Here is a 12,353-nt window from a genome sequence, read left to right on the forward strand (position 1 = left end):
TGTAGTGACAGTGTAGAAAGGGGATGTAGTGACAATGAAGACAGGGGATGTAGTGACAATGAAGACAGGGGATGTTGTGACAACGAAGACAGGGGATGTAGTGACAGTGAAGACAGGGGGTATAGTGACAGTGAAGACAGGGGATGTAGTGACAATGAAGACAGGGGAATGTAGTGACACTGAAGAAAGGGGATGTAGTGACAGTGAAGACAGGGGATGTAGTGACAGTGAAGAAAGGGGATGTAGTGACAGTGAAGAAAGGGGATGTAATGACAGTGAAGACAGGGGATGTAGTGACAATGAAGACAGGGGATGTAGTGACAGTTGAAGAAAGGGGATGTAGTGACAATGAAGACAGGGGATGTAATGACAGTGAAGACAGGGGATGTAGTGACAGTGAAGACAGGGGAATGTAGTGACAGTGAAGACAGGGGATGTAGTGACAGTGAAGACAGGGGATGTAATGACAGTGAAGAAAGGGGATGTAGTGACAGTGAAGAAAGGGGATGTAGTGACAGTGAAGACAGGGGATGTAGTGACAGTGAAGACAGGGGATGTAGTGACAGTGAAGAAAGGGGATGTAATGACAGTGAAGAAAGGGGATGTAGTGACAGTGAAGACAGGGGATGTAATGACAGTGAAGAGAGGGAATGTAGTGACAGTGAAGAAAGGGGGTATAGTGACAATTAAGAAAGGGGATGTAGTGACAATGAAGACAGGAGATGTTATGACAGTAAAGACAGGGGATGTAGTGACAGTGAAGACAGGGGGTATAGTGACAATGAAGACAGGGGATGTAATGACATTGAAGACAGGGGATGTAGTGACAGTGAAGACAGGGGGGTATGGTGACAGTGAAGAAAGGGGGTATAGTGACAATGAAGAAAGGGGATGTAGTGACAGTGTAGAAAGGGGATGTAGTGACAATGAAGACAGGGGATGTAGTGACAATGAAGACAGGGGATGTTGTGACAACGAAGACAGGGGATATAGTGACAGTGAAGACAGGGGATGTAGTGACAGTGAAGACAGGGGGTGTAGTGACAATGAAGACAGGGGATATAGTGACAGATAAGACAGGGGATGTAGTGACAGTGAAGACAGGGAGGTATAGTGACAATGAAGAAAGGGGGTGTAGTGACAGTGAAGACAGGGAATGTAGTGACAGTGAAGAAAGGGGGTTATGGTGACAGTGAAGAAAGGTGATGTATTGACAGTGAAGACAGGGGATATAGTGACAGTGAAGACAGGGGGGTATAGTGATAATGAAGAAAGAGGGTGTAGTGACAATGAAGGAAGGGGGTATAGTGACAATGAAGACAGGGAATGTAGTGACAGTGAAGAAAGGCGATGTATTGACAGTGAATACAGGGGATATAGTGACAGTGAAGACAGGGGGGTATAGTGACAGTGAAGACAGGGGATACAGTGACAGATAAGACAGGGGATGTACTGACAGTGAAGACATGGGATAAAGTGTCAGATAAGAAAGCGGATGTAGTGACAGTGAAGAGAGGGGGGTTTAGTGACAGATAAGACAGGGGATGTAGTGACAGTGAAGACAGGGGAGTATAGTGACAGATAAGACAGGGGATGTAGTGACAATGGAGACGGGGGTATAGTGACAGATAAGACAGGGGATGTAGTGACAGTGAAGACATGGGATAAAGTGACAGATAATTCAGGGGATGTAGTGACAGTGAAGAAAGGGGATGCAGTGACAGTGAAGACAGGGGATGTAGTGACAGTGAAGACAGGGGATGTAGTGACAGTTAAGACGGGTGTGTAATATATGTGTACACATCCGGACAACGTGTATTACGTGGAGTATGCGGGTATGGAATATATGTAGACACATCAGGACAACGTGTATTACGTGGAGTATGTGAGTATGGAATACATTGGTTATATACATCATGGCAGCTTGTATTACCTGCAGGAGGTGGGAGCCAAGCTCTTTCTCCAGAGCCGTTCGGTGAGGGGGTGATCGCATGCCCCAGGCATCCCCAAGACCTACAAACAAACAGTAACAAGCTGTCACGCAGATTTGTCGCATTTTTACATTCATTCTACAATTTCACCAACCATAATCTTCATATCCGCATTGACATGTACAAAATACTCTCATGATTTCCGTATGTAGGGGACAATGGTGTCAATATTTCCATAGTCCGCGGGGCACGACAATAATTCCTTGGCAGATATAACTTGGGAAACAACATGAAGGAATGCACAAGATGGGTGTTGTTAGTATTTAAATATAGCTTCTTGGGCACATTTATTGCAACAAAATGACAACAAATTGTCTGATTAAAGACATAAGAATAAACTTTGTGTATTTTCGCTGGAGTGTGAGCAGAGTAACAACCAGACTCCGACGTTCATACAGTTTGGCATCAACTCTATGAAGGTTCCTACTCTGATGAACTTCCACACAGTGCACGCCAAGTGCTGGAAGTAGTCTCCAGTGTATACAACGCCGAGTATCACCTTCATGACAATGAAATAACCCCTCTATCTCGCTACAGATTACAACAAACTGTTGACAAATTTGGGTGAGACCGTTGGAACTCAATTGTGAGTTATGATCGCCATGTTATCCCACAGTTTACACTAGACTGTAGCTTCTTAGATGACAGTTTAGTTAGCAGCTTTTATTCTGATAGCGCTGTTGGATTCAAATGGATATCATTACAATATGTATATACAAACTAACAAAAAGTGCAATAAATCAGTTTTGTCGCTAAGCCGATCACAGCGGAGATGTGGGTAAATCTAGATAACCACCACCGTGAACACACCGGGTCGCCAGAAGCAGGCTATCTCAAACGGATGAATGTCTCACTCCTGCATATGGCTCTACCATGTACTTAAGCGAACACCCCCATCAGTAGTATAACGCTTCTTTAAGTATTTCCATCATACTGCTGCTACTATCCCATACCAAGTTCTGCAGATGTAGTCAGTGTCACTAGACACACGGTGGGTGCAGATGTAGTCAGTGTCACTAGATACACGGTGGGTGCAGATGTAGTCAGTGTCACTAGACACACGGTGGGTGCAGATGTAGTCAGTGTCACTAGACACACGGTGGGTGCAGATGTAGTCAGTGTCACTAGATACACGGTGGGTGCAGATGTAGTCAGTGTCACTAGACACACGGTGGGTGCAGATGTAGTCAGTGTCACTAGACACACGGTGGGTGCAGATGTAGTCAGTGTCACTAGACACACGGTGGGTGCAGATGTAGTCAGTGTCACTAGACACACGGTGGGTGCAGATGTAGTCAGTGTCACTAGACACACGGTGGGTGCAGATGTAGTCAGTGTCACTAGACACACGGTGGGTGCAGATGTAGTCAGTGTCACTAGACACACGGTGGGTGCAGATGTAGTCAGTGTCACTAGATACACGGTGGGTGCAGATGTAGTCAGTGTCACTAGATACACGGTGGGTGCAGATGTAGTCAGTGTCACTAGACACACGGTGGGTGCAGATGTAGTCAGTGTCACTAGACACACGGTGGGTGCAGATGTAGTCAGTGTCACTAGATACACGGTGGGTGCAGATGGCAACCAGAACCCTTCATTTAACAGACTAGGAGGACCATGTACTAAACATGAACCTTCCTGTCATATAATCGCCATGATAGTCTTTCCGCCAGACACAAATGCATATATGCCCAAACATAATAATATCCTTATACCTTTCACACTGAAATACACGCCTTATTCAATAGACAAGATAAAGATGGACCGATTCAATATCTCTGGCATGGCCACAGAAACCTCTTTATACAGACTGCCGTATTTACTTTGTGTACAACGTATCCTTAAACGTCTCGACACAAACCAGATCGAGGTTCTAACCTATACGATATCGGTTGAGACGCTGAAAGATGGCGTTATCGACCAAACGAAACCCTGAAATTCACAACACGATTTATCGTTCGGTTGTTGAAGGTTATCGTCTGTCCATCTGGTCTATTGTCTTACAGGAGGGATAGAGGAAGAACTCGGGGTAGCTGCTTAGATTCCATCTCCTCTTGAGGGGGGCCTACAGCCGTGGCTGTCGTATCTGTCATCTGTACATTGCTGAAGGGCGGGGGAGGAGATGCTTTCTCTTTGAGGAAAGGGAACAAGTTACAGATAAAGTCCCAGATACCACACGCCAGGAGACTGCAGTCATTGGATATACATATGTATATGAAGATACTTTGTTATTTTAAATGATAAAAGGGGAAACAGGAGATCACTGGAGATCTTATTCAATAAATATGTCGCAGTTCGTCTGTATATTTCTCCGGATTACAGCTACAGAGAGATGTATGTGTCTCTCTTTTCATGTATTTACTTTACTTGGTGCAATAAGCCGACTTTTTCACTTGTGTGTCTCTGGGTGATGGGGAAAGTGTGTATAATTCCTCAACCCATGTGTAATATCATCTTTACATCCCCACATTGTATGTAAAGTGTGCATTGTATCCCCACTTTGTGGACCGCCTCCGTGGTCTAGTGGTAGAGCGTCCGCCCGGAGAGCGGAAGGTGCGGGGTTCGATCCCTGGCCGCGTCATACCAAAAGACGTTAAAAGATGGTACTTGTTGTTACCCTGTTTGGCGTTCACACACACACACACACACACACACACACACACACACACACACACACACGACGCTATATGAGTGAAATAATCTTGGACGCGACGTTAAACACCATTTCACCTCACTGAACTGTGGGTAATATATGTATCATATCTATCTGTATCATATCCCCATTCTTCGTAACCCCACAATGTGTGTAATGTATGTAACATATCCCCACATTGTGTGTACTGTATGTAACATATCTCCACACTGTCTGTAATGTAGCATATCTCAACACTGTGTGTATTGTATGTAACATATCTCCACATTATCTGTACTGTATGTAACATATCTTCCCATAATGTGGAATGTAATATATCTCCACATTGTGTTAATGTAACATATCTCCACATTGTGTGTACAGTATGTCACATATCTCAACATTGTGTGTACTGTAACATATTTCAACATTGTGTGTACTGTAAGTAACATATATCAACATTGCTTTGTGTGTAATGTATGTATCATATCTCCATATTGTGTATACAGTATGTAACATATCTCCACATTGTGTATAATGTATGCAACATATCTCCACATTGTGAGTAATGTATATAACATATCTCCACATTGTGTGTAATGTATGTAACATATCTCCACATTGTGTGTAACGTATGTAACAGAACTCCATATTGTGTATAATGTATGAAGCATATATCCACATTGTGTGTAATGTATGTAACATCTCGTCACATTGTGTGTAATGTAACATATCTTCACATTATGTGTAATGATAGTAACATATCTCCACATTATGTGTAATGTAAAATATCTCCACATTGTGTACTGTATGTAACATATCTCCACGTTGTGTGTAATGTATGTAACATATCTCCAAATTGTGTGTAATGTAATACATCTCCACATTGTGTGTAAAGTATGTAACATATTGAGTGTACTGTATATATCCACATTGTTAGTTCTGTAACATATCTCCACATTCTGTGTAATGTAAAATGTATGTAACATATCTCCACATTGTGTGTAATTTAAAATATCTCCACATTGTGTAATGTATGTAACATATCTCCACATTGTGTGTAATGTATGTAACATATCTCCACATTGTGTGAAATGTTATATATCTCCACATTGTGTGAAATGTTATATATCTCCACATTGTGTAATGTATGTAACATATCTCCACATTGTGTGTAATGTAATACATCTCCGCATTGTGTGTAAAGTATGTAACATATTGAGTGTACTGTATATATCCACATTGTTAGTTCTGTAACATATCTCCACATTGTGTGTAATGTAATATATCTCCACATTGTGTGTAATGTATGTAGCATATCTCCACATTGTGTGAAATGTTATATATATCCACATTGTGTGTAAAGTATGTAACATATTGAGTGTACTGTATATATCCACATTGTTAGTTCTGTAACATATCTCCACATTGTGTGTAATGTAACATATCTCCATATTGTGTGTACATTATGTAACATATCTCCATACAGTGTATACAGTATGTAACATATCTCCACATTGTGTGTAAAGTGTGTGACATAACTCCACATTGTGTATAATGTATGCAACATATCTCCACATTGTGTGAAATGTAACATATCTCCACATTGTGTGTACTGTAAGTAACATATCTCCACATTGTGTGTACTGTATGTGACATATCTCCACATTGTGTGTGCTGTATGTAACATATATCCACATTGTGTGTCATGTATGTAACATATCTCCACGTTGTGTGTACTGTATGTAACATATATCCACATTGTGTGTAATGTAACATATCTCCACACTGTGTGTAATGTATGTAACATATCTCCACCTGGTGTGTAATATATGTAACATATCTCCACCTTGTCTGTAATGCTTGTAACATACACTCTTAAATGCACAGGCAGAATTTTAGTAAATTTACTGTACCTCACAAAATCGATATATGTAATTAAATATCAAAGATACAACAATGAAATTGTGGAGCTCGATAGTCAAATGTTGTCGTTGTACAAAGGCTTTGAAAACTGTTCATTGTCATGTCACCTAAGGCCACAAGGTTGCGCTGAACTAAGTGTCTCGTGTGACCGCCCCGCGCATCAATCACGGCTCTGCATCTCCTCGGCACCGACTGGATAAGTGTACGAATTCCGTCCTGCGGAATTCTGCGCCATTCTGCTTGTAACGCGTTGGCCAGTTGCGGGAGCGTCTGTCGCGAGTTCTGACGTTGACGTACACGTCGATCGAGTTGCTCCCAGACGTGTTCGATTGGGTCTCGGCGGCCAGGACGTTGATGTTGGCTTTATGAAGGTAGTCTACCGTGACACGAGCTGTGTGCGTCGCGGTGCGGTGCGGTGCGGTGCGGTGCGGTGCGGTGCGGTGCGGTGCGGTGAGGTGCGGTGCGGTGCGGTGCGGTGCGTTGCGGTGCGGTGCGGTGAAACAGCTCCCTCTGGCGGTCAATGATTGGAAGAAGCTGAGGTTGAAGAATCTGATTCATGTAGCGATTTGCTGTCAAATGTCCCTGAACCACAACCAAGTTAGATCTCGTGGTGTAGGATACCCCCCCCCCCCCCCCCCCCCCCCCAACACACACTCACACACAACATGACACTACCGCCACCGAATTTGTCGAATTCACGTACACAATGTGGGACAAAGCGCTCATTTCGACGACGATAAACACGCTGTCTTCCATCTCGCCGGTGAAGAAGAATTCGCTAAACCACACTCGTCTCCATTTTCTCCAATTTTCCAGTTCCAAGGTTGTGAGGTATGGAACCAACGTAAGCGTCGCTGTCGATGGATCTGTTGCAAAACAGGGACGATAACTGGTCTCCTGGGTCGGATTCCAGCCTCGCGAAGATGGTTCCTGGCAGTCTGGTCCCATATCCTCCTCAAACCAGGGATGCGTCCTGCAGCCACCGTAGCTGTGGCATTGCGATGACGTAGGTGGAACAGTCGAATGTAGCGATCCTGTGCAGGGTTGGTAACTCTTGGTCGGCCGGTTCTCGGACGGTCGGCAGTGGAATTGAACCGTGTGTATCGGTCACAAAGGCGGCAAATGGTGCTGCGGTGGACGTTGAAGTGGCGTGCAATAAATGGCTGCGTTTGGACGCACTGTTTGTCGAATATCAGGTCACCAACATTTTCCAATAACATATATCCAATATACATATCGGATATTTTGTGTAGTCAGGTTCAATGAACTACATACTACCTGTGCGTTTCTATTTTTGAAGCGTGTATTCCCGTAATGTGTGTAATTGTCGACTAAACCTTACCCACGTCGTTGGGAAATATTTCCTTAATTGCTAAAATGCCCATATTTTTAATTCACTTCTACTATTTGTCAATAAATATTATCAATACAAAGGTTATATCATCTTTATGAGAATGAGGCGGCAATACAGCCTATGACACGTTCTGTCCTACTGTGAAAGATGCATGCGAGGACTATTACTGCCGACGCCACAATCTGACCTGAAATTTATGCACCCATTGCTATCCTCGCTACGAAGTGATTGTCACATTTTTTTCTACTAAAATCACATCAAAAGAACCTTTCTCTAAGTGACGAAAAGAGAAGGAAGTTTAGGCTTTTACTCCTGAGGGGCCATTCTTTCAATCGATAGAAATCCTGGGATAAAAGAAGTCAAAGCAGACGATATCCCTGTCGGAAGATTAATCAGCCCCATATTACCCCATACCTAGGGCTGTGTAATTTACAAATGGCCTCGGGGCGATTTGTCACTATTAATGGACGGCTTCAACTCGTGCAACCGTTTATAAATTTCCCCCGTATCGTTTGGTTTGACGGAACATTTCACACTTGCCTAACCACCCTAAAAGAAAGGAGGATCGGTTAATCGCGCTCCCAAAGCGCTAATGAGGAGCGTAAGAAAGGCCGTCCAAACTATTAACGCAACTATCGAGGAAATGACCCTGTTACTCTTGCGGACTAAGCTTAATGTCATCACAAAAAAGCATATGGAATAATAAAATAAAAAATAAAGAGTACTTTCTATTATGTTCGTGTAATTCTTACCACTGTATGCGTATACATAGATCCACGTTGTCGTTCGTTATCTTTAACCATGTCTGTAGCTGATGCCGTTGCCTACAATGTCCTAAAATACTAGTAATCACTTCCCAGTGCGCCTGTCATGCACTTTCCTTCACTGTCCGGCGACAGTCTAATTTGACCTTAAATGTATGTCACGGTTAAACTAAGCCTGCTATAGTCAGCAATGACTGGATCTTATAGTCAATGCTTGGTTCTCCTTTCAGTTGCAGAATGTCAAAAACGATCTTTGTGTGATAAAAACTTCCATACACGGTGGCGTTGTGTCTCAGTATTCAGATCACTACTCAAGCACAGTTATATATTGAACACATTGCCTTCGCTGCCTCTGTAAACATTAGTACTTCCCACAGTGCTTATCATTTTCTCGTGTCGCTGATCGATTATAGGTTGGTGTATTATTTATATTACCATAGACTATAGAGTTTGCATAGCATGTACTATATGGCACTGCTCGAATAGGTAATTATGTCATTTATCTCGCGTCACTGCTAGACTTAAAGTTAGTATTTCTTTATATTGCGAGTCTGGACTATAGGTTAGTATATTATTTGTCCAATGTCACTGCTCAACTGCAGGTTAGTATATCATTTGTCCCATGTCACCGCTTAACTGCAGGCTAGTATATCATTTGTCCCATGTCACTGCTTAACTGCAGGCTAGTATATCATTTGTCGCATGTCACCGCTTAACTGCAGGTTAGTATATCATTTGTCCCATGTCACCGCTTAACTGCAGGCTAGTATATCATTTGTCCCATGTCACTGCTCAACTGCAGGCTAGTATATCATTTGTCGCATGTCACCGCTTAACTGCAGGCTAGTATATCATTTGTCGCATGTCACCGCTTAACTGCAGGCTAGTATATCATTTGTCCCATGTCACTGCTCAACTGCAGGTTAGTATATCATTTGTCGCATGTCACTGCTCAACTGCAGGTTAGTATATCATTTGTCCCATGTCACTGCTCAACTGCAGGTTAGTATATTATTTGTCGCATGTCACCGCTTAACTGCAGGTTAGTATATCATTTGTCCCATGTCACCGCTTAACTGCAGGCTAGTATATCATTTGTCCCATGTCACTGCTCAACTGCAGGTTAGTTTATTATTTGTCGCATGTCACCGCTTAACTGCAGGCTAGTATATCATTTGTCCCATGTCACCGCTTAACTGCAGGCTAGTATATCCTTTGTCGCATGTCACTGCTCAACTGCAGGTTAGTATATCATTTGTCGCATGTCACCGCTTAACTGCAGGTTAGTATATCATTTGTCGCATGTCACTGCTCAACTGCAGGTTGGTATATCATTTGTCGCATGTCACTGCTCAACTGCAGGTTAGTATATCATTTGTCGCATGTCACCGCTTAACTGCAGGTTAGTATATCATTTGTCGCATGTCACTGCTCAACTGCAGGTTGGTATATCATTTGTCGCATGTCACTGCTCAACTGCAGGTTAGTATATCATTTGTCGCATGGTACCGCTTAACTGCAGGTTAGTATATCATTTTTCGCATGTCACTGCTCAACTGCAGGTTAGTATATCATTTGTCGCATGTCACTGCTCAACTGCAGGTTAGTATATCATTTGTCCCATGTCACCGCTTAACTGCAGGCTAGTATATCATTTGTCGCATGTCACCGCTTAACTGCAGGCTAGTATATCATTTGTCCCATGTCACTGCTCAACTGCAGGTTAGTATATCATTTGTCCCATGTCACTGCTCAACTGCAGGTTAGTATATTATTTGTCGCATGTCACTGCTCAACTGCAGGTTAGTATATCATTTGTCCCATGTCACTGCTTAACTGCAGGCTAGTATATCATTTGTCCCATGTCACCGCTTAACTGCAGGCTAGTATATCATTTGTCCCATGTCACTGCTCAACTGCAGGTTAGTTTATTATTTGTCGCATGTCACCGCTTAACTGCAGGCTAGTATATCATTTGTCCCATGTCACCGCTTAACTGCAGGCTAGTATATCCTTTGTCGCATGTCACTGCTCAACTGCAGGTTAGTATATCATTTGTCGCATGTCACCGCTTAACTGCAGGTTAGTATATCATTTGTCGCATGTCACTGCTCAACTGCAGGTTGGTATATCATTTGTCGCATGTCACTGCTCAACTGCAGGTTAGTATATCATTTGTCGCATGGTACCGCTAAACTGCAGGTTAGTATATCATTTTTCGCATGTCACTGCTCAACTGCAGGTTAGTATATCATTTGTCGCATGTCACTGCTCAACTGCAGGTTAGTATATCATTTGTCGCATGTCACCGCTTAACTGCAGGTTAGTATATAATTTGTCCCATGTCACTGCTCAACTGCAGGTTAGTATATCATTTGTCGCATGTCACCGCTTAACTGCAGGTTAGTATATCATTTGTCCCATGTCACTGCTCAACTGCAGGTTAGTATATCATTTAGTACAAAGAACTGCTTTACACTAACTTAGACCAGTGAATATCAACATACACCTGTTGTTACACTAACTTAGACCTGTGAATATCATCATACACCTGTTGTTACACTAACTTAGACCAGTGAATATCATCATACACCTGTTGTTATACTAACTTAGACCAGTGAATATCATCATAAACCTGTTGTTATACTAACTTAGACCAGTGAATATCATACACCTGTTGTTATACTAACTTAGACCAGTAAATATGATCATACACCCGTTGTTGCACTAACTTAGACCAGTGAATATCATCATACACCTGTTGTTATACTAACTTAGACCAGTGAATATCATCATACACCCGTTGTTACACTAACTTAGACCAGTGAATATCATCATACACCCGTTGTAACACTAACTTAGACCAATGAATATCAACATACACCCGTTGTTACACTAACTTAGACCATTGAATAGCATCATACACCTGTTGTTATACTAACTTATACCAGTGAATATCATCATACACCCGTTGTTACACTAACTTAGACCAGTGAATATCATCATACACCCGTTGTAACACTAACTTAGACCAATGAATATCAACATACACCCGTTGTTACACTAACTTAGACCAGTGAATAGCATCATACACCTGTTGTTACACAAACTTAGACCAGTGAATATCATCATACACCCGTTGTTGCACTAACTTAGACCAGTGAATATCATCATACACCTGTTGTTACACAAACTTAGACCAGTGAATAGCATCATACACCCGTTGTTACAGAAACTTAGACCAGTGAATAGCATCATACACCCGTTGTTACAGAAACTTAGACCAGTGAATATCATCATACACCCGTTGTTACAATAACTTAGACCAGTGAATAGCATCATACACCCGTTGTTACACTAACTAGGAACTCTTATGAAATGCAACTATTGGCAAGTACCCACTATCTACCAAAACAACAGCTTCCACTCTAGATTCGACATACATATACATTGTTCAACATATATTGGTAGATGCACTTTCATTACAAAATGTGTTTGTTGGCGTAGTTTCATTAAAGAAACAGCGTTCCAGTCGAAATCATTGAAATCTGTGCTTGTGGTCTAAGAGTATTCAGTTGATTAGTTTTTTTATCAGGTTTTCAGAGAAGTTTTATGCTTCAGGAATTAACTAATTACAGTTATTTTGCATGCATTATCCCATGAATTGCAAATATGTTTACTGCTTC

At 42.2% G+C, this 12,353-nt stretch overlaps 1 protein-coding gene across 6 annotated transcripts in view; it reads right to left on the reverse strand.

Moving 5' to 3' along the window:
* Positions 1-12,353, reverse strand: part of LOC124114715 (single-minded homolog 2-like) — a 136,408-nt gene that overhangs the window by 18,812 nt on the left and 105,243 nt on the right. For all 6 annotated transcript variants that reach the window (XM_046475417.2, XM_046475420.2, XM_048384171.1 and 3 more), the window contains exon 4: positions 1,934-2,013. In XM_046475417.2, coding sequence (XP_046331373.1) covers positions 1,934-2,013 — 80 coding nt within the window. The remainder of the gene's footprint in view (positions 1-1,933; positions 2,014-12,353) is intronic.

The sequence above is a fragment of the Haliotis rufescens genome, unplaced genomic scaffold (assembly GCF_023055435.1).
Source record: "Haliotis rufescens isolate VD_foot unplaced genomic scaffold, xgHalRufe1.0.p SCAF_5, whole genome shotgun sequence".
NCBI classification, from domain to species: domain Eukaryota; kingdom Metazoa; phylum Mollusca; class Gastropoda; order Lepetellida; family Haliotidae; genus Haliotis; species Haliotis rufescens.